The sequence below is a fragment of the Hyperolius riggenbachi genome, chromosome 10 (genome assembly GCF_040937935.1).
Source record: "Hyperolius riggenbachi isolate aHypRig1 chromosome 10, aHypRig1.pri, whole genome shotgun sequence".
Taxonomy (NCBI): Eukaryota; Metazoa; Chordata; class Amphibia; order Anura; family Hyperoliidae; genus Hyperolius; species Hyperolius riggenbachi.
Window position 1 is genome coordinate 234,754,131 of NC_090655.1, and position 24,507 is coordinate 234,778,637.

General features: G+C 44.4%; 1 protein-coding gene across 1 annotated transcript in view; it reads right to left on the reverse strand.

Annotated features, from left to right (window-relative positions):
• Nucleotides 1–4,360: 4,360 nt before the first annotated feature.
• LOC137536938 (zinc finger protein 585A-like) overlaps nucleotides 4,361–24,507 on the reverse strand; it is a 37,466-nt gene continuing 17,319 nt past the window's right edge. Inside the window, exons 6-8 of the mRNA XM_068259109.1 lie at nucleotides 12,651–12,748; nucleotides 12,177–12,531; nucleotides 4,361–7,812 (exon numbers count right to left, since the gene is read on the reverse strand). Of these exons, the coding sequence (XP_068115210.1) occupies nucleotides 6,461–7,812; nucleotides 12,177–12,531; nucleotides 12,651–12,748 (1,805 nt within the window). The 3' untranslated portion in view covers nucleotides 4,361–6,460. The remainder of the gene's footprint in view (nucleotides 7,813–12,176; nucleotides 12,532–12,650; nucleotides 12,749–24,507) is intronic.

Below are 24,507 nucleotides of genomic sequence, written 5' to 3' on the forward strand. Positions count from 1 at the left end.
CAAGCTTGTAGACACGTAATGCTGGGAATACACGGGTCGATCCGGCGGCCGATTAGCCGCCGGATCTACCCCAGCCGCGTGCCCGCCGCGTCCCCGCGGATCGATTACCGCTCATCCCCGCCGGCTCTTCCTTATCAGCGCTCAATTCCCTGCCATTGTCCGCCGGCGGGGATCGATCGGGCTGGGGTCGAGCGGCTTAATCGGGCCAGCTGAATATGATCAGCTGGCCGGATCAGCTGGTCGATACACGGTACAGAAACGTACTGTGTATCCCCAGCATAAGGTGTCCGGGGGTGCACATGCGCTACTTTGAACAAACGCACATATGTGTATCCTTTGGAGATTGGTGCGGGCCATCCACTGAACCCTGTTAGTGATAGGGATAAGGGATTTAATTTTTTTTTTTCTTTTTGCTGTGTAGTTGACTGTCCCTGTGGCCAAAATATGAGACCTGTTGGAAGTGGCCAAATTGTTGCATTATAAAAATTATATGTATGTATTTCATGAACATTTGTACACGATCACCCTCCTGGTTGAAAATGGTGATAGCCTTATCCACTTTAACATTATGTGAATTCAGGAAACCCTCCTGTGAATGCCATCATTGCTCAAACACCACTTGCTCCTAAAGAAAATGGCTATGTGAATAACCTTTTTATTTGTTTTTGGGATGGCCCGCAAATATGCGGAAAGCTGAGTGAGCCAATCAAGCACTTCTTCTGCATTCTGGGGACTGAAAGCTTTCTTCAGCATAAAATCCAGGGCCGTCTCGCCCATGACGCCAGGTGACGCTGCTTCCTCAGGTGAAGTCATGCATCAAGCGGCATTCCAGCCACTTCTGGTTTTGGGCAGCCGCCTCCTGGCCCCCTCCCTCCACGGTCGCCGCTTACCTTCTTGAATCAATTGGCGCCATCTCCTGCAGCAGGACAGGCTCACCGGGTCCCCCTCGCCTGTCCTGCTTGTAGACCTCAGATCCGAGTGACCCGTCGCGGCTCCCATAGCAGCGCATATACCGGAAGTAACTAGAAGTCTACAAGCAGGCCGTGTGAGGGGGAACCAGAGGCCTATCCTGCTGCAAGAGGCAGCCGCCACTTGCTTCAAGAAGGTAAGCTGGACCGGGGATGGAGGGGGGCCAGGGGAACCTATCTTAGCTATACTGGGGCAACAACTATACTACCTATACTGGGGGAAATATACTAACTACCTATACTGGGGCAACTATACCACTTATATTGTGGACAACTATACTAATTACCTATAGTGGGGCAACTATACTACCTATAGTGGGGCAACTATACTGGCTACCTATACTGGGGCAACTATACTGGCTACCTATACTGGGGCAACTATACTGTCTACCTATACAGGGGGCAACAATATTGGCTACCTATAGTAGGGGCAACTATACTAGTTATCTATACTGGGGAAACTATACTGGCTACCTACCTATACTGAGTATCTGTGTGGGTCTCGGGTGCTCCCGTCACAATGGAGAGGGTTAACCTTGACCTATAGGAAGGGTGAGACCGGGTGCCCTTATGGTGCAGTATTGTTAGTATAAATTGAAGGTGTAAGTTTGTGAATAAGATATACTCACAAAGGAAGGTTGCAGTCCTGCAGCCACCGTAAATGCCTGCGGAAGGATAACAGTCTCCGCTCGATATCCCAGACCCTCTGGATCTGGGTGGTCGCTCTCCTCCTTTAGTCCTGTTTCCCGGTATATAATGTTGCCCAGGGACAGTGATGACATCTCAAGGAGGTGTGGAGTATATAAGTGAAGCACGTTGGTGGAGGCGCCCAAAAGTATGTTATAGCAACAGCTAGATAATTTTACTCATAAAATTAGATAAATAAAAATAAGAGTAAGTAAAAATATAGGGTATTATGAGGAGGTCTCTTACCTCCAAAGAAGACTCACGTGGGTAGAAAAAGGAGTCTTTATTAAAATAACGGTTATACTGTAGACAACACGTTTCACGGGACTCAGCCCGCTTCCTCAGGTCAATAAAACGGATAACCTTAACAAAAGCTGTGCGGAGCTCGGGCGCATAGATCAAAACGTTTTTGATCTATGCGCCCGAGCTCCGCACGGCTTTTGTTAAAGAGTAACTGTCAGGCTGCAGAAGCTAATTTAAACCTCTATTCTCCTGTGTTAAACAGTTTAGAAGGAAGCCAGAAAGGCATTAGTGAAGATAAAAATCTCTCTTACCTTTGATGTGTGCTTATCAGCAAAGCTGTTATAGACCCAAGAGGACGCAAGCCGCATACTATACTGCAAAGCATTCTGGGGCCCTCCCCTCGGCTGCTAATGAGACGTTACAGCAGCTTGTAATCAATCCAGCGCGTAGCACTGATAAATCTCCGGGCAGAGTACACTGCAGGAGTCAGCTATTGTTCCTAGCCACATGGCTCATTAATATTCACTGCACACTGTGTTATTCAGTACGAGCTTTTCTGTGATCAGGAAGCAGGCAGGACATGACGACACATTTGACAGAAAAACATGGAGCCTGCCATAAGCTGTCAGGAGCATCTATCTCTGCATATACTATATACAAATTCTGTGAAATCCAAACGTGGACAGTGAAATGCATATGTAATGTAAGTACAGCCAATCTTTAGCTACTGATATATGTGTTTATTTTCTCTGAGACCTTATACCTAACAGCTCCTCTTTAACGTTATCTGTTTTATTGACCTGAGGAAGCGGGCTGAGTCCCGTGAAACGCGTTGTCTAGAGTATAACCGTTATTTTAATAAAAAGACTCCTTTTTCTACCCACGTGAGTCTTCTTTGGAGGTAAGAGACCTCCTCATCATACCCTATATTTTTATTTACTTTTTATTTATCTAATTTTATGAGTAAAATTATCTAGCTGTTGCTACAACATACTTTTGGGCTCCTCCACCAACGTGCTTCACTTATACCTATACTGAGGGTGAACATTTTCGGCTACTGTGCGATCATTCCAAATCGGTGGGGTGTGGGGAGTGTGCATCCTCACAAGTTTGCCTCAGGCAGCAAAAAGTCTAGAACCAGCCTTGATAAAATCTCACGTGCTACAGCCATGGGATGATGCACCACCACCACCCCAGGTACCTCTGAGGTGCCTAGTAATTCAGAAGAACATCAGAAATAGCAGCCACACTAGGTGTCCCCCTTACCTACCGAGAAGTTCCTCTGAGTGGCGCCGATCAATTCTAATCTATGCAGGCATGAGTTTCAAACTCGCCATTAAAGGGAATATGAAGTGAAAATAAACTTGTGAAATAATGCATTGTATTTGTAGTACAGCTAAGAAATAGAACCTTAGTAGTAAAGATACTGTATGAGTCTTATATTATTTCCAGTACAGGAAGAGTTAAAACAACTTCACTAGTTATCCATGCAAAAATCTCTAAGCTCTCCAACCAAACTTTGGTCAGAGACAGTCCTATTTTCTGAAGTACTTATACATCAAATAAACAGTGAGAGGCAGCTTCAGATAAGATTTTACTGCAGGAGAGTTCAAAGGGTCATTAGCTCTGCTCTGTTTCATAGTTTAAAATACAAAGTGTAGTTTGTAAATATGACAGAATGATGCAATGTTCTAAAAAAAACAACAACTATATAACAATACAATTCATTATATCATAAGTTTTTGTACACTTCAGTGTCTGTTTAAAGAAGACCTCCAGTAAAGTATTTTAAAACATAATTTTGTAAGTTAAACCAACACATTTCTTTGACATGTGACCTACCTGTATTTGATTTCACTTTTGTTGTTATGCAATGTAAAACATTGTACATCATGTCTTTACTCACCCCGATTTACATTCATAAATGTATCACAGATGGCAATAATTTCACTACTGGCAGGTGCATCACTGCAAAATGTTTATCTGTTTGTTCTAAAGTCAGTAAAAAAGAACACCTGGTTTCTCATTCTGCATAATAAACAGCTAAACATCACTGGGAGGGTGGAGCCACATACCAATATACAGCAATATATAGCAACAAAGTGTTTCCAATGCTGAAACCAGGACAATTTACATAAAACTGGGTATCCTGAATAATATAGTACATTCTACTATATGTCATTATGGTGCCCTTTGAAATCTGAATACTACTTTTTCTTCCTTGATTTTTGGCATAAAATCTGAAATAACTCAGAATGATTAGCATCAAACTGACCATCCCTACTCAACAATACCTTTGTGAGTGACACCTTATTAGGTAATCAGTTCTATTGTTTACACGCAGCGATGGATGTATAGATCTTATGGTGTTTACACCTGCACTTACCTGCATATATTTTTTATCATTTGAATGCAATTAACATTTTAAATAAGACAAAGCAGGAGAACAACAACTACATAAAGAAGCTGAAAATGGTTTTATTGATTGTAGTGATTGTATCTGAAAATCAAATACTCCAACTAACCATAATCACAGAAAAAATCCACCTAATAAAAGGCAAGTGTCCCTGCGTCCTGTCCATGTCAGTGCTTTTGCGCTATTGCGCCCGTCCTGCAATGACAGCCGTTGGGACAGGACGGAGGGCGGACTAAGGGGCAGCCCAGGCAGGTGCGCCCACAACGCTGACAGGCCTAGAGCCCGTTTTTAAATGGGCATAGGTCACTAGTAAAAAATAACGTTAAGTATAGTCCTGTCCACGCTCACTCATTACAACGCCCGATGATTAGGTGATGCTGGAAAATATCCATGCGGCGGGGGAGGGGGGGGGGGTGCAGCAGAAGTGGTGGAGGATGGATGGCCCATTATATTGCACTGCATCAAGCCGTACATTTGTACTTCAATCAATGTTTGCAACATTTCTACTGAAATTAATCGAAATTGAGTTTGTCATTTATGGTAGAAATTATTCACTATCTGCCCAACTTCCAACAGGATAGGGGTTAATGGGCTTGGCATATTGTTGTTATTTGGTATTTATATAGTGCAGACATCTTCCACAGCGCTGTACAGAGTATATTGTCTTGTCACGCAGCTGTCCCTCAGAGGAGCTCACAATCTAATCTCCACCATAGTCATATGTCTGTGTATGTATCATGTAGTGTATGTATCACAGTCTAGGGCCAATTTAGGGGGAAGCCAATTAAATTATCTGTATTGAGTTTTGGGGAGGAAACCCACGCAGACACGGGGAGAACATATTAACTCTGAGTAGATAGTGCCCTGGCTGGGATTCGAACCGGGGACCCAGCGCTGCAAGGCGAGAGCGCTAAGCACTACACCACCGTGCTGCATATTGGGCCATAACTGACCCGTGTATGACTAGCTTTAAGTCCAGATGATAAAGATCCTTTTAATCTAGATCAGTGTTGTCCAACTGACAGCCAGCGGGCTACACCCCGGGGATGGGGACTCCGTTAGCCTGGGAATGAGGACTCTGTTAGCCAGGGGATGAGGACTCTGTGAGCCTGGGGATGAGGACTCTGTGAGCCCGGGGATGAGGACTCTGTGAGCCTGGGGATGAGGACTCTGTGAGCCTGGGGATGAGGACTCTGTTAGCCCGGGGATGAGGACTCTGTTAGCCCGGGGATGAGGACTCTGTTAGCCCGGGGATGAGGACTCTGTTAGCCCGGGGATGAGGACTCTGTTAGCCCGGGGATGAGGACTCTGCTAGCCTGGGGATGAGGACTCTGTTAGCCCAGGGATGAGGACTCTGTTAGCCCGGGGATGAGGACTCTGCTAGCCTGGGGATGAGGACTCTGCGAGCCTGGGGATGAGGACTCTGCAAGCCTGGGGATGAGGACTCTGTGAGCTTGGGGATGAGGATTCTGTTAGCATACATGGTAAGAACTCTGTTAGTGAAGATGAAGAGGTATCTCTGCATACATACACACAATCCTTGTCACCCAAAAGAATTGAGACTTGATCCCACGAGATTTAGTTCAAGAGCTGATTGCTGTACATACATTTTGCTGTGTTATAGCAGAGGGATGCATTAATTGCTATAGGAAGGGGAGGTGGTGCAACACGTGGCAGACAATGGCCCGGGATCCAGAAGGAGGGCTAAGAAGGGGGCACAGTGATCTTGCCTGATGACTTTTCCTTAAACAATCAGCATGCTGGATTTATAAGTGACCTTGGCATTCCTCGTGGGGCACCAAGCAGATGCCTCCACTGTGAGATGTAAGAGGCTGTAGTCAGAGCTTCAGTATATGAATAGTGGTGTCGCCCTCAAGCTATACAATATTGCCCTGATGTTTGAAGAGTTTTGCCAATCCCCTTGTAGCTTGCAGTCTAGAGTCAAGCCCTCATTATACGAAAAGTGAATGAGTACAAAGCCAGGACTCCAAGAGATATTGTAATCCAAGAGAAGAATCCACCCTCCAAAACCTTCCAACAACTGTAATATTCGCCTTCCCTGGACTGACCCTTCATCAGTTCCTCAAATGTATCACAATTTCTTTCTGAACAAAATAATTCTTGCTGTACACATTTCTCATCGGTATCAGCGGCTGTGGGTTTTCTGGTGTTTCACCAGTTTTTTCTTCTGGTTAAACCGTCTCCCACACTCTGCACAGGAAAAAGGCCGCTCCCCAGTGTGAGTTCTCTGGTGAATAACGAGCGTAGCTTTCTCATTGAAGCCTTTCCCACACTCTGTACAGGAGAAAGGCCGCTCACCTGTGTGGATTCTCTGGTGCGTAAGGAGCTTTTCCTTCTTATTGAAACATTTTCCACACTCTGAACAGGAGAAAGGCCGCTCACCTGTGTGACTTCTCTCGTGCATAAGTAGGTGTCCTTTTTGGCTGTAACATTTCCCACACTCTGAACAGGAAAATGGACGCTCCCCTGTGTGACTCCTCTGGTGCACAATAAGGGCAAATTTTTGACTGAAACATTTTCCACATTCTGAGCAGGAAAACGGACGCTCCCCTGTGTGACTTCTCTCATGTATAAGAAGGTGTGCTTTCTGTTTGAAAGATTTCCCACACTCTGAGCAGGAAAACGGACGCTCCCCTGTGTGACTCCTCTGATGTACCAGTAGGGGATTTTTGTGGATGAAACATTTCCCACACTCTGAACAAGAGTAGGGATGCTTTCCCATATGAAGTCTCTGATGCATAACAAGGTCTCCCTTGTGAGAAAACGATATCATGCACTCTGGACAGGAGAAGGACTCCTCCCCAACGTGCCGTTTAGAATGATTTGCAAGGTGTTTTTTACTTGAGAAACTTTTATCACATTTGGAACATGAAAATGGCTTCTCACTGGTGTGGCCTTTCTGGTGCGTAACAAGTTCTGATTTACAACTAAAACATTTCCCACACTCTCTACAAGTATAGGATCTTTCACCTGTAGGAACTCTCTGCTGGCAAGGAAGGTCTGATGGTGACTTAAACGAGCTTTCACACTCAGAAGAATACTCGGGCCTCTCAAGGATTTGACCGCTCTGTTGATTTGCAAGATGGGCTTTCCAGCTAAAATATTTCTCACAATCTGAACAGGAGAATAGCGGCTTGTGTGAGTGCATCTTCTGGTGTTGAGCAAGAAGGACTTCAGACTGGCATGGAGATCTCTGATTGTCTCTCTGAGATGAATCACAAGATTCCTCCCGATCAGACAGATCTGTTGCTGTATCGGTTCTGTGACATAGCGGATGGATATCTGAGGGGACAGCTTGTGATTTCTCATAAGGCTCCTCACTACTAGAGGGAGGCGTTCCGCTATCTACACTGTGGTCTCTGTGATGTGTGCTTTCAGCAATGGGAGCACATTGTGCAACACCATTATCTTCTGCAGCATCATCTGGATGTGACACAAGATCTTCCTCTGAGGTGTTCCTGACATGAGGTCCCCCTGCTGGAAATAAAATATACTGTTACACATGTATTACTATTTCAAGCTTAGCAGATAGAAGCCATGTGTAATTGCCTTGAAGTCACTAGTGTTATTTCAGGAAAGAGGCAATGAAAAAAATAAGGAAATGCATAGTAAAATAAGTTATAAACAACTTCAAATTGTGAAGGAAAGCATAGACCTCACACGCACGTAACAATAATTCAAGCACTTCTCGACTACACATTTTGTGAGTGCATCTCACTCCCTCAAGTCTGTTTTGTGCCTAAAAAAAAGTGAAACTCTCCCATAAATTGTATTGTTAAATAAAATGTTTAGGTCCATAACGTAATCATGGACATTTTTAATGCAAGTTGTCATCAAAAATAGCCTACAACCTTGTAAAGGAGGAAGAAAGGGGAATGGTGCATGTGTTCACAATGACACTGTACAGACGTGTTCTGATGCTATGGGGGGGGGGGGGGGGGCGTTGGGACAACGGAACAGCGCAAAATAAATAGTGCACAGCATCTGCTTCTTATTTGTTGGTACTATGATGTTACACTGAGAAATTGAGATGGGCCTTTCATATGATATACAGTATCTCCTCCTCATTTGTTAGTACTATGATGTTATACTGAGGAATGGAGATGGGCCTTTCATATGGTGTACAGTATCTCCTCCTCATTTGTTGGTACTATGATATTATACTGAGGAATGGAGATGGGCCTCTCATATGGTGTACAGTATCTCCTCCTCATGTGTTGGTACTATGATGTTACACTGAGAAATTGAGATGGGCCTTTCATATGATATACAGTATCTCCTCCTCATTTGTTGGTACTATGATATTATACTGAGGAATGGAGACGGGCCTTTCATATGGTGTACAGTATCTCCTCCTCATTTGTTGGTACTATGATGTTATACTGAGGAATGGAGATGGGCCTTTCATATGGTGTACAGTATCTCCTCCTCATTTGTTGGCACTATGATGTTATACTGAGGAATGGAGATGGGCCTTTCATATGGTGTACAGTATCTCCTCCTCATTTGTTGGTACTATGATGTTATACTGAGGAATGGAGACGGGCCTTTCATATGGTGTACAGTATCTCCTCCTCATTTGTTGGTACTATGATGTTATACTGAGGAATGGAGATGGGCCTTTCATATGGTGTACAGTATCTCCTCCTCATTTGTTGGTACTATGATGTTATACTGAGGAATGGAGATGGGCCTTTCATATGGTGTACAGTATCTCCTCCTCATTTGTTGGTAATATGATGTTATACTGAGGAATGGAGATGAGCCTTTCATATGGTGTACAGTATATCCCCCTCATTTGTTGGTGCTATGATGTTATACTGAGGAATGGAGATGGGCCTTTCATATGGTGTACAGTATCTCCTCCTCATTTGTTGGTGCTATGATGTTATACTGAGGAATGGAGATGGGCCTTTCATATGGTGTACAGTATCTCCTCCTCATTTGTTGGTACTATGATGTTATACTGAGGAATGGAGACGGGCCTTTCATATGGTGTACAGTATCTCCTCCTCATTTGTTGGCACTATGATGTTATACTGAGGAATGGAGATGGGCCTTTCATATGGTGTACAGTATCTCCTCCTCATTTGTTGGTACTATGATGTTATACTGAGGAATGGAGATGGGCCTTTCATATGGTGTACAGTATCTCCTCCTCATTTGTTGGCACTATGATGTTATACTGAGAAATGGAGATGGGCCTTTCGTATGGTGTACAGTATCTCCTCCTCACTTGTTATTATGATGTTATACTGAGGAATGGAGATGAGCCTTTCATATGGTGTACAGTATATCCCCCTCATTTGTTGGTGCTATGATGTTATACTGAGGAATGGAGATGGGCCTTCCATATGGTGTACAGTATCTCCTCCTCATTTGTTGGTGCTATGATGTTATACTGAGGAATGGAGATGGGCTTTCATATGGTGTACAGTATCTCCTCCTCATTTGTTGGTGCTATGATGTTATACTGCGGAATGGAGATGGGCCTTTCATATGGTGTACAGTATCTCCTCCTCATTTGTTGGTACTATGATGTTATACTGAGCTGAGGAATGGAGATGGGCCTTTCATATGGTGTACAGTATCTCCTCCTCATTTGTTGGCACTATGATGTTATACTGAGAAATGGAGATGGGCCTTTCGTATGGTGTACAGTATCTCCTCCTCATTTGTTGTTATTATGATGTTATACTGAGGAATGGAGATGAGCCTTTCATATGGTGTACAGTATATCCCCCTCATTTGTTGGTGCTATGATGTTATACTGAGGAATGGAGATGGGCCTTTCATATGGTGTACAGTATCTCCTCCTCATTTGTTGGTACTATGATGTTATACTGAGGAATGGAGATGGGCCTTTCATATGCTGTACAGTATCTCCTCCTCATTTGTTGGTGCAATGATGTTATACTGAGGAATGGAGATGAGCCTTTCATATGGTGTACAATATCTCCTCCTCATTTGTTGGTGCTATGATGTTATACTGAGGAATGGAGATGGGCATTCATATGGTGTACAGTATCTCCTCCTCATTTGTTGGTGCTATGATGTTATACTGAGGAATGGAGATGGGCCTTTCATATGGTGTACAGTATCTCCTCCTCATTTGTTGGTACTATGATGTTATACTGAGGAATGGAGATGGGCCTTTCATATGGTGTACAGTATCTCCTCCTGATTTGTTGGCACTATGATGTTATACTGAGAAATGGAGATGGGCCTTTCGTATGGTGTACAGTATCTCCTCCTCATTTGTTGTTATTATGATGTTATACTGAGGAATGGAGATGAGCCTTTCATATGGTGTACAGTATCTCCCCCTCATTTGTTGGTGTTATGATGTTATACTGAGGAATGGAGATGTGCCTTTCATATGGTGTACAGTATCTCCTCCTCATTTGTTGGTGCTATGATGTTATACTGAGGAATGGAGATGGGCCTTTCATATGGTGTACAGTATCTCCTCATGTGTTGGTGCTATGATGTTATACTGATGAATGGAGATGGACCTATCATATGGTGTACAGTATCTCCTCCTCATTTGTTGGCACTATGATGTTATACTGAGGAATGGAGATGGGCCTTTCATATGGTGGTCAGTATCTCCTCCTCATTTGTTGGTACTATGATGTTATACTGAGGAATGGAGATGGGCCTTTCATATGGTATACAGTATCTCCTCCTCATTTGTTGGTACTATGATGTTATACTGAGGAATGGAGATGGGCCTTTCATATGGTGTACAGTATATCCTCCTCATTTGTTGGTACTATGATGTTATACTGAGGAATGGAGACGGGCCTTTCATATGGTGTACAGTATCTCCTCCTCATTTGTTGGTACTATGATGTTATACTGAGGAATGGAGATGGGCCTTTCATATGGTGTACAGTATCTCCTCTTCATTTGTTGGTGCTATGATGTTATACTGAGGAATGGAGATGGGCCTTTCATATGGTGTACAGTATCTCCTCCTCATTTGTTGGTACTATGATGTTATACTGAGGAATGGAGACGGGCCTTTCATATGGTGTACAGTATCTCCTCCTCATTTGTTGGTACTATGATGTTATACTGAGGAATGGAGATGGGCCTTTCATATGGTGTACAGTATCTCCTCCTCATTTGTTGGCACTATGATGTTATACTGAGAAATGGAGATGGGCCTTTCGAATGGTGTACAGTATCTCCTCCTCATTTGTTGTTATTATGATGTTATACTGAGGAATGGAGATGAGCCTTTCATATGGTGTACAGTATCTCCCCCTCATTTGTTGGTGCTATGATGTTATACTGAGGAATGGAGATGTGCCTTTCATATGGTGTACAGTATCTCCTCCTCATTTGTTGGTGCTATGATGTTATACTGAGGAATGGAGATGGGCCTTTCATATGGTGTACAGTATCTCCTCATGTGTTGGTGCTATGATGTTATACTGATGAATGGAGATGGACCTTTCATATCGTGTACAGTATCTCCTCCTCATTTGTTGGCACTATGATGTTATACTGAGGAATGGAGATGGGCCTTTCATATGGTGTACAGTATCTCCTCCTCATTTGTTGGCACTATGATGTTATACTGAGGAATGGAGATGGGCCTTTCATATGGTGTTCAGTAGCTCCTCCTCATTTGTTGGTGCTATGATGTTCTACTGAGGAATGGAGATGGGCCTTTCATATGGTGTACAGTATCTCCTCCTCATTTGTTGGTACTATGATGTTATACTGAGGAATGGAGATGGGCCTTTCATATGGTGTACAGTATCTCCTCCTAATTTGAAGGACACATGATATTATACTGAGAAATTATAGCACAGATGTTTAATAATTACCTGTGTGGATATTTACAGAACATTTCTTCTCCTCTTCTTCCTCTTTAATTGTCCTCATTCTATCTTCCTCCATAAACTGCTGATCACTCTTTACATAGATGTCTTCTTCCTTTATAATTATTTCCATCATTTCACTTTCCTCAGGAAACTGCTCACCCCTTACATATTTTTCTTCTTCTTCTTTCATTGTCCCCATCATGTCGCCCTCCTCCATAGACTGCTGATCACCCCTCACAAATGTCTCTTCTTTTTCCTCTTTTATTGTCCTCATGCTGTGACTCTCTTCTGTAGACTGCCAATTACCATTTACAAACATCTCCTTTTCTTCACCTTTCATACATCCCAGTTCTTCATCCTTATTTTACAAAAATAATACAAATGAAAATAATAGTTTGAAAATGTGAGCAGGTTATATAGAAAAGCCTCTTACAGTTTGGAACCACTTTTGAGATTGACATTCTCAGCTCCACCTACCTGATAATGGTGGGGAATGGTGGGATCTTCCTGTGGACAATCTAGGGAATAAAAAGGACCTGTAATTCTCCCTGGTAGGTTTTTGTTACTGGATTCATCTGTTGGAAACACAAACATACACTGACTGAGTATATTATTTCTATGTGTTTATCAGATGATGGGAGATCTAGGTGGAATGCTGTCTCCTTTACAAACAATAGAAGTCTCCTCTTACCCGGTGATGTGAGGGGCAGCGGAGTCTCCCTCATGGCGGTCTTGTACATGTTCTTCTAAATCCTGATTCTATGGACAGACAAGGCAATCAAAACAGGATAGGAAGAAATTACAAATTCGCAAAGTCATGACAAATTTGTGCAAAAAACAGACACTTACCTGGGGCTTCTATCGGCCTCCTGCAGCTGTTATGTCCCGCGCCGTCCTCCTACGATCCTCCATTAGCCACCACTGGTCCTGGTCTAATTCTTCCTGCAATAGAACTGTGGCTGCGCGGCCGCGCACATACTCGCTCCCACGCGCGTCATCGGGAGCTGTGTGCTGCACCTGTGTAGTAAGCTCCCGATGAGGTGCGCAGGAGTGAGCATAATTAGACCGGGCTGGCGGCGGGGAATGGAGAATTGTAAGAGGACATTACAGCTGCAAGGGGCCGATAGAAGCCCCAGGTAAGTGTGTTTTTTGTTTTTAATACCCTACACAGAACCACTTTAAAGAGAGCCTGAGCTGAGCTCATACAATTAAAAAAAAGTGGCTACCTGATCCGGGGGGCTGAGCGGATCAGGTAGCCGCAAAACACGCCACTCCCTGCCACTCCTGTGGGCCGCTATTCGTGACTCCTGGGTCATGACGCTGGAATAAGAGATTGTCTCTCATTCAAGGAGTGCAAGGAGGTGGGGGAGTGACAGAGGTTGTGGCCAGACAGAGAGAGCAGCCCAATGGCAGCTCTGGAAACCCTGTAGGAAAGCCCCTGGCAGGCGTTTTGAACAGGGAATCCCTCTCCCACATGTTTACCCTCCTAGATAGCAAGAAATAATGTCGGCAATCGGGGGGGGGGGGGGGTCGCGGTAGAGAGTGGAGGTGTGGGGACACAGAAGCATGTCATGAGGCAGAGAACATAACTCTGTGTACAACCTGACCCTCAAAGCAGGGCTGTGGAGTCGGAATCGTGGAGTCGGAGGAATTTTGGGTACCTGTAGTCGGAGTCGGGAAAAAAGTGCACCGACTCCAACTCCTAATGAATTGATACTGTAATTAAAATAGAAAATATGATAAGATGTTCTATTTCTCAGATAATAGTAGTCATAAATAATTTATATATACAGTAATAGCTGTGCTTAGTCCACAAAAGTGAAATAAATCAATCAAAATTAGTTACTTATGCTGCTTCAATAAAGCAGTCCCCGTTTTTTAAAGTCAGATATACATATCTGATTGTGACTGCACAGTATATATGAATATATATCTGTACACAGGAATCTCTTCTATATACTAAATAACATCTATGCTGTAAGAATAAAGCCTGATGTGTAGCCGTGTCACTAATAGAGATGGTCAATGAGATGGAAATAGTGTCCCTTTAAGATGCTGCGCTCACATGTACTTGAAATCTTCTTAAAGTTGTATCACTCAAACGAAAGAGAAAAAGAACAAACCATAGCGTAATACTGTATTGTACCAGTGCCACATCCCTCACACCCAGTGCCAGGAATTGATAATGAAAACTGCCCAGGTATCCACCATCCACCAGGTCACACAGGTCCTCACCATAAGCTGTAGCTGCCAGCCACAGACAGCACAAATAGCACCTCCACAACTCTCCAGATCATGTGTGTTCCCTCAAACTTATCACCACCACCAGCATACGTGGCCTCTCACCTTCTGTTTAGCTGCCCAGATTATAAGACAGCAACTGCACTTAAGCGCCCAGCGGGTCTTTCTCAGCAAGCCTCAAATGGATAACTCCGTAGGAACAGAAGCTTCACACCAGCCTAATAACTGAAAAGAGACACCGCTGATTTCTGACTACTGCAGCATCAGACATTCCTCCAGCCTCCTGCTTCTAGCAGGAGGCTGGAGGAATGTCTGATGCTGCAGTAGTCAGAAATCAGCGGTGTCTCTTTTCAGTTATTAGGCTGGTGTGAAGCTTCTGTTCCTACGGAGTTATCCATTTGAGGCTTGCTGAGAAAGACCCGCTGGGCGCTTAAGTGCAGTTGCTGTCTTATAATCTGGGCAGCTAAACAGAAGGTGAGAGGCCACGTATGCTGGTGGTGGTGATAAGTTTGAGGGAACACACATGATCTGGAGAGTTGTGGAGGTGCTATTTGTGCTGTCTGTGGCTGGCAGCTACAGCTTATGGTGAGGACCTGTGTGACCTGGTGGATGGTGGATACCTGGGCAGTTTTCATTATCAATTCCTGGCACTGGGTGTGAGGGATGTGGCACTGGTACAATACAGTATTACGCTATGGTTTGTTCTTTTTCTCTTTCGTTTGAGTGATACAACTTTAAGAAGATTTCAAGTACATGTGAGCGCAGCATCTTAAAGGGACACTGTTATACACATCTGATGCTTGATGATTGGTGCAGCGATCCATGGACACGTAATTTAGGTTTTGGACTTTAAAAGGACTTTATAATATTGAATGTTTTATATGCGAATTATTGTTTATATTGTATAAGTGAGCGCACAAAACATAGATTAAGGTATAATGAGATGGAAATAATTCTGCGTTGATGCTGATTTATGCAAATTTATGCACTCCCTTTGCTCATGAAATCAAATAGTTTGATATGTTGTTAAAATTTGGTTTGGTGACTACAAATTATAGGGTACCTGAGATGGATGAAAAGAAAAGTTTTATACACACCTGGGGCTTCCTCCAGTCCCCTTCAGGCCAATCAGTCCCTCGCTGTCCTCCACCACCACCTGGTGCTGTCACCCTTAAACCTTGTTCAGATTGTACATGAAGAATGTGTAATAGAGGAAGAATCTCCTCATTCCCCTGCAGAGTACCTGCACATTATTCTTACATGTACCCACACTTACATTGCCTATGGCCTGATAGATGTTCTTTGTTCCGGTTTGTACCTTTTTCAAGTACTCTTACCAAGGACTAGTTTTAGTCTAAAGGGAATAAATATGGCAGTCTCCATATCCTTCTCACTTCAGTTGTCTTTTAAAATTCCTAAGCGTTGGCAGTTAAGAGACGAATTTCATGTTACATACTTTCAATCAATAAGAATGTAATATGCAAATTAGAGGAGTCGGGGTCGGTGTTTTTTTTGTACCGACTCCACAGCCCTGCCCCCAAGAACCACCTCGGGGTCTTTTTAATGAATCAACCCCAATGTGCCATTGTTCCACCTCCTGTTCTATTATTTTCCTGAGCATTCTATTAGCCTACCTCCAGTTGGTCGATTCTTTTTTTTTTTTTAAGCTTCCCTGCATTCTGCTGCCTCATTACTTCTTTCCTTATCCATCCAAAGAAAATCAATCCCCATATTGTACACTTTCCAGGATTGTGGCAAGCACAAGCTGCAGAAGTGACCCAACTGGTGGCACAGGGTTTGGTCATGCACCGCACTGCCTGACACAAAGAGCTTTTCTTAGTAGGGCTGTGCACACTGAAGCCTTGAGCATCACATAGATTGCTGGGTTTTGGCAATCCTTAAAAAAATTGTTTAGAATTTTCCAGAAAGGTTTCACGTCTCTCTGGTCTAACAAAACTAAGGTCATACCCTCTATTGCCAAAGTGACAGACGCAAGAAAATGCAAGCAGATTTAAACCCAAACCTCAAATCATATAAATGCATGTGTGTATACTGTGTATACAGTATGTGAGTGTGTATACTGTGTCTGTGTGCACAGTATGTGAGTGTGTATACTATGCATATGTGGTGTATACTGTGTACAGTATGCGAGTGTTTATACTGTGTGTGTGTGTACAGTATGTGTGTATACTGTGTCTGTGTGCCGTATAATGTGTGTACAGTATATGTGTATACAGTATGTGAGTGTGTATACTGTGTCTGTGTGCACAGTATGTGAGTGTGTATACTATGCATATGTGGTGTATACTGTGTGTACAGTATGCGAGTGTTTATACTGTGTGTGTGTGTACAGTATGTGTGTATACTGTGTCTGTGTGCCGTATAATGTGTGTACAGTATATGTGTATACAGTATGTGAGTGTGTATACTGTGTCTGTGTGTACAGTATGTGAGTGTGTATACTGTGCATATGTGGTGTACTGTGTGTACAGTATGTGAGTGTGTATACTGTGTGTGTGTGTACAGTATGTGTGTATACTGTGTCTGTGTGCCTTATATTGTGTGTACAGTATATGTGTATACTGTGTCTGTGTGTACAGTATGTGAGTGTGTATACTGTGTCTGTGCTGTGTATATTGTGTGTACAGTATGTCAGTGTGTAATCTTCCATTTGTGGCATATACTTTGTTTACAGTATGCAAGTGTTTATACTGTGTGTGTGAGTGTACAGTATGTGTGTATACTGTGTCTGTGTGCCGTATAATGTGTGTACAGTATATGTGTATACTATGTCTGTGTGTACAGTATGTGAGTGTGTATACTGTGTCTGTGTGGTGTATATTGTGTGTACAATATGTGTGTATACTGCGCCTATGTGGCATATACTATGTGTACAGTATGTGAGTGTGTATACGGTGTCTGTGTGGCATATACTGTGTGTACAGTATGTGAGTGTGTATACTGTGTGTGTACAGTATGTGTGTATACTGTGTCTGTGTGCCGTATAATGTGTGTACAGTATATGTTTATACTGTGTCTGTGTGTACAGTATGTGAGTGTGTATACTGTCTCTGTATGTACAGTATGTGAGTGTGTGTATACTGTGTCTGTGTGTACAGTATGTGAGTGTGTCTATACTGTGTCTGTGTGGTGTATATTGTGTGTACAGTATGTGTACAGTATGTGTGTATACTTTGCCTATGTGGTGTATATTGTGTGTACAGTATGTGAGTGTGTATGCAGTGTCTGTGTGGCGTATATTGTGTGTATACTATGTCTGTGTTGCATTCACTGTGTGTACAGTATGTACGTGTGTATACTGTATCTGTGTAGTGTTAGTGTAAGGCATTGGCCTGCGGGTCGCACACTTGGAAGAAAACATTTTTTTTTGTCACCTCACCAGCTAAGGTACAATTAATTCTCTTACATGTGTACTGTGTGGTGTATACTGTGACTGTGACTGTGTGGTGTACACGGTGTGTACAGTATTTCAGTGAATACTGTGTCTTTAAGTGTGTACAATACATGTAACTGTCTGTGAGTTTATGTACAAAGTGTACAGTGTGCCCTGTTCACATTTTTGGTATATAAATGTGATTATTTGGTCAAAAATAATTATATTCCTTGAGCCCAATGTACTATAGTCAAGATAATCAGCATATGTGCCAAAATGCTGCAATGTAGAAATATTATGTTATCAATATTTACAAAACAGTGGCCATGATTACATAGTGTGCATTTACTGACATTTCTCTAGCTGTCACTATCTCCTGATATGACCCAGGTTAGGGCTGCAATGAAAATATGGAGATGTTATCTTATTAGGGTTGCCAGGTCGGCTGATGGAGAAAACCGGACAGGGGGTGGAGTTAGGGGCGGAGTCAGAAGCGCACTTTTATGTAGAGTGGGGCTAAGCAATGGGCTTTTTAAAAAATGTTTTTTACAGTATTTATATCGCACTGACATCTTCTGCAGCACATTACAGAGTACATAGCCATGTCACTAACTGTCCTCACCAGTACATGCACATAAGACACCACTTTTCACCAGTAAATGCACATAAGAGACCGCTTTTCACCAGTAAATGCACAAGCATTACACGTAGCAACGTCGGGAAGCGCGGGCTCGGGGGCGGTACTTAAGCTGGCGTAACTTACGCCGCGTAAGCTGGCTGGCTGTGCCTTTGACTGACAGCCAGGCAGCGAATCAGCGGTCGCGCAGCGCTGGCGGACGGGTGGCGGGCCTGTTACCCAAAACGGGCTACACTGACTTCATAATCAAACTGTATTTCAATTGCTGTAATCGTGTTGAGAGACAGCAGTAACATAAGGTTTGACAAGCATGATGTGTGACAGCGTGCTGCTTCTAAAACACCCCCCGAGCTTTGTGTCCCCATCTCTCACTATCTTCCTACCTGGGTTAGTGCTGGCCCCTGTAGCAGATCCGAAGTTGAACGCCATACTGGTGGTGACGAGTCCTGCACAGTTTTGCCGAATTACAAACTGCAGGAAAACCCCGCTCCCACCATCAGGAGACAGCCTCACTACAGACACTGCGCATGCGCACACAAGTTAGCGCGGCATGTCGTACATCACCATGTCGCAACTTCGGAGCCGTACAGGCCGCCATGTTGGAGGCGGATCTCAGTATTGTGATGTGATGACAAACAGGGGCGGTGCCATATCCACAGTAGTGCTTCCCGAATCCCTATTGCTAATCAGGCAGAATGATCTCTGTGACTCCGAAACGGCTGATGAACGGATGTTTCGGAGTTACTGGCGGCAAGTGGCAAAAGGCATAAAACCGGACATCTTAATTGTCCGGTTTAACATGCCTTTTTGAACAGGACACAGCGGCCAAAAACCGGACTGTCCGGTCTAAAACCGGACACCTGGCAACCCTATATCTTATAACTATGCATTTATTTATATTTACACACTTTATAAATGTATACATCTCAGATGCATGTAGCAAGACCTGCTACTACTGCTACATAGTAATAAATAATACATAATATAGTTTTAAATAGATGTAGGATAGAATATCTTACAGTCTTCTTTTCTGCCACTCCCAGTAATGTCTCTTCTGTGTCCTCCTAATTCATCTCTTACTTCCTGCTTGTGTATACATCACTTCCGGTCTGTCTGCCCCGCCCTTTCCTCTCTATCACCCACCACTGCACTCTTTCATGTCTGGACTCTCTGGAGGGTTTTTCACACAATGCTGTCTGGTAAAGATGCAGCAGAAATATCTGAGCTGCTGCTACTGTGAGAATCTGAAAAAGGTGGAAATACATTTTAAGTGGTATGGAGTGAAACAAAAGGGGTGGGGGGTATTAATGTTTACTGCATTGCAATCTATAATGTATACTGCATTGCAATCTATAATGTATACTGCATTGCATATGTTAACTGCATTGCAATCTATAATGTATACTGCATTGCATATGTTAACTGCATTGCAATCTATAATGTATGCTGCATTGCATATGTATACTGCATTGCAATCTATAATGTATACTGCATTGCATATGTATACTGCATTGCAATCTATAATGTATACTGCATTGCAATCTATAATGTATACTGCACCACTGCCCAGAACAGGATCCTCTTAAAGTTTGTGCTCCCCACTGTGCAGGAGTGTGGACATGCTGCACCTGGGCAGTAGCACAGAGGGTTACTGCGCTGTACTTACACAGGCATACTACGGCCGTGCATGTACATGGGAAGCGTGGCCATGATAACATATCAGACAAGCTCTTGTCGGATATGTTCCAGAGATCCATGCCCAGCAACAGTGGGGGCGAAGGAGGACACTGCAAGCCACGGGAAGATCCACAGCTTTCCCACATAGTAGGTAAGTATCTGTTTTTTAGGTCACAAACTGACTCAGGTACACTTTAACTGTTCTTAAGGCAAACCTGTGACTTTAAAAAGTAAAGACATTTGATGCTGACCAAAGCACTGGGAATCCTCACGGTGGTCCAGAGGTTTCCGAGATTGTCCTCGACCACTCTGCTGCTGCCTGGGACTCCCTTCTTGTTCCCACTCCCATCCATGTACAAGTGTAGTGAAAATGTTTGCAACTTTATCAGATTTTGCAACCGGTTGCACTTATTTATAGGTTTAGCTATCAGAAAGTGCAACCTAATCATTGACTTCAACCATCTGTATCAGAAAATGCAACCCAACCAAAACCTATTCCCACACAGAACCCTCCCCTCTTGCTCAACTAATAACCCCCCCTGGAGGAAACAATCCCCCCTTCTTGCTCAACTAATAACCTCCCCTGGAGGGAACAATTCCCCCCCCCCTCTTGCTCAACTAATAACCCCCCCCCCCCCCCCCCCCGGAGGGAACAATCTCCTTTCTAGCTCAATGGGATCTGTGGTTGCAAAAAATTACAGACATGTTAACAGAGAGAAGCCACGCCTACGCAGTTATACACTGTCCTCCATGGCAGTGCTGTCCAACTTCACGGGCATGGAAGGCCATTTTTTTTTTCAGACCCCATGGTGGAGGGCCGAAGGTTCTTGCTAGAGCCGCAGACCCCCCCGGAAAAAAATGCAATTAAAGGACAATTAGATTGGCAGCACTTTCCACTAAATACAATTTAAGATTTTAGTGAAGTTGCGTGGCGCACACAGCGCGCCAAAAACCATGGGGGTTCCATTGTGAGTAGAACAGCGCGCTGAAAAGTGGGTGTGGCCATGGACCAGAATGTGGGTGTGGCCATGGGTGGAGACAAAATTACATGAACTTAGCAATGTGGGACATTAGATTAGGGCAGTGGTGGCGAACCTTTTGGAGGCCGAGTGCCCAAACTGCAACCCAAAAGTCACTTATCTATCGCAAAGTGGCAACAGCAATTTAACCTCCTTGGCGGTATGGACGAGTATACACGTCCATTACCGCTGGAGGTCGCCGCTCAGGCCCTGCTGGGCCGATTTTTTACCAAATAAAAAGCAGCACACGCAGCCGGCACTTTGCCAGCCGCGTGTGCTGCCTGATCGCCGCCGCTCTGCGGCGATCCGCCGCGAGCAGCGGCGAAAGAGGGTCCCCCCAGCCGCCCGAGCCCTGCACAGCCGGAACAAATAGTTCCGGCCAGCGCTAAGGGCTGGATCGGAGGCGGCTGACGTCCATGACGTCACTCCGCTCGTCGCTATGGCGACGACGGAAGCAAAACAAGGAAGGCTGCTCATTGCGGCCTTCCTTGTTTATTCTGGGCGCCGGAGGCGATCAGAATGACGCTTCCGGAGCGCCCTCTAGTGGGCTTTCATGCAGCCAACTTTCAGTTGGCTGCATGAAATAGTTTTTTTTTATAAAAAAAAACCCCTCCCGCAGCCTCCCTGGCGATTTTAATAGAACGCCAGGGAGGTTAAACTACATACAAATGTTTTAACTCATACATGAACATTATGGAAAATCCAAGTTGAAAATAAACTCTGAAGATAAACTATTTCATCCATCCTACTCCTGAAAAATGTATTTTTTTTTAGAACCTCCCAGTTTTATTTTCCGTTTTAAAAAGCTAAAAAAGTAGGTTTAATACTATTGTCTCATGATGATGATTTAGCTTATCCATAGTCTCGCAGTTCGCAATCATGTGACCCCCAACAAGACAAATTCAGCAATCATGAGGCCCCCAACAAGACAAATTCAGCAATCATGAGGCCCCCAACAAGACAAATTTAGCAATCATGAGGCCCCCAACAAATCATGAGGCTCCCAACAAGACACATTCAGCAATCTTGAGGCCCCCAACAAGACAAATTCAGCAATCGTGATGCCCCCAACAAATCATGAGGCCCCCAACAAGACAAATTCAGCCCATGAGGCACATAAATAGACAGCATTTCACATAAATAGGCAGAATGCCTCTTTAATATGGTAGACACCTCTCACCTGGCTTCTGAATTCTCCTTTACTGGCTGCTGTGCCTGGCATGCCTGGCAATAGTGTTTTTGGCCAGATTGGTGATGATGTGTGGGCTGAAAGACCTTGCGGTGCTGCTGTGGCCGGGCTGGCGGTGATGCTGTGGTGTGGCCGGATGAGATAGTGACAGGTGCCCCCCCCCCAGTTAGATAGTGACAGGTGCCCCCCCAGTTAGATAGTGACAGGTCTCCCCCCAGTTAGATAGTGACAGGTGTCCCCCCAGTTAGATAGTGACAGGTGTCCCCCCAGTGAGATGGTGACAGGTGCCCCCCCAGTGAGATAGTGACAGGTGCCCCCCCAATGAGATAGTGACAGGTGCCCCCCCAGTGAGATAGTGACAGGTGTCCCCCCAGTTAGTGACAGGTGCCCCCCCCAGTTAGATAGTGACAGGTGTCCCCCCAGTTAGATAGTGACAGGTGTCCCCCCCCCCCCAGCTAGATAGCGAGGTGTCCAGTGCCTCGCCCGTTACCTCTGATCTGCTGCTGTGTCGGTGTCCCCGCTGCCACTGCCTCACAGCTCAGACCTCACAGATCGCGGAGACTGAAGCAAGCAGAGCGCGTGCATGACACCCGTGCGGCAGAACGTCACATGCGGAAGTGACTAATGATGTCACTTCCGCATGTGACGTACTCCGTGCAGGTACCAAGCGCACTCTGTTTGCCTCAGTCGCCGCGATCTGTGAGGTCTGAGCTGTGAGGCAGCGGGGACACAGGAGAGGCCACACAAGAGGGAGACGAGTGGGAGAGACAAGCGGGGAGACGAGCGGGCCGCAACAGGAGGCCTGGCGGGCCGGATGCGGCCCGTCGGCCGCCAGTTGGACAGTGCTGCTCTATGGCAAGTTGCAAAATATAATGGGTTGCAAAATTCATTACACAAGCCTTGCCATACTGTGCCTGTGCGATTATGGTTCGCTCCCAGTACACAAGTGAAAAAGCCATGTTTGAACAGTTACATGCTACTGGGCATGCGTGTACAGTACTTGCACAATGTGCCGTACAGCCGTACTAGTGCCGGACAGGAGTGCGACCACAAGAAGAAACATTTTCAACACGCCCTTGTTGAATATGGTAAAAGTGTCCCAGCATTGGATCAGTAGGCACCAGGACATAATAAGCCTCTGCAGGATCTGGTGGCTTCCTTCTTCTTAGACAAGTATCTGTTTTTTTAACCATAGGTTCGCCTCAAATACACTTTAAAGGATACCAGAGCTCAGGGGTGTAACTAGACATCACTGGGCCTTCCTGCAAAACTTTTGAAGGGGCCCCCCACCCCCCTCGCTTTCTGCACAGGAAAACTGAGGACCAATGTGTTTTCCCCATGCAGAGAAAAAACACTTAAAGGAAATGTCAGGCATTCTATGCTACCCCCAGATCTACTTACCTGGGGCTTCCTCCAGCCCCTTGCAGCGGACAAGGACTTATTGCAGCTCTGTTTCCAGTACATACACACACAGCCGTATTATTTTACTACATGAGAGCACATGCTATATGGAGGAACAACAATGACATGCTGAACATAAGATATATTCACTGTAACTTTGGCAAAGCATTCAGAATGTCACTGATTGATACGGTTATTACAGGATCTTGAACTCCATGTGAGACAACAAGCGCTCAATATTATGCAGGAGAACAGGGGCGCCAAAAGGATAAAAGGAAGCTAAATGAGCTTAAAAACCAAAATCTTGGTAAATAGAGGAGGTAGTGGTGGACTTACCTCCTCCAAGTAGACACACAACGACTGTAGTAAAGACAGTCAATATATTTTATTTATGAACTCCAAATATGTAACGCGTTTCGCAGGTTTGATCCCGCTTCATTATTATTATTTAGTATTTATATAGCGCCGACATATTACGCAGCACTGTACAATGTATATATATATATATATATATATATATATATATATATATATCTCGTCACTAACTGTCCCTCAAAGGAGCTCACAATCTAATCCCTACCATTGCCATATGTCTATATTATGTAGTGTAAGTACTGTAGTCTAGGGCCAATTTTAGGGGGAGCCAATTAACTTATCCGTATGTTTTTGGAATGTGGGAGGAAACCGGAGTGCCCGGAGGAAACCCACGCAGACACGGAGAGAACATACAAACTCTTTGCAGATAGTGCCCTGGCTGGGATTCGAACCAGAGACCC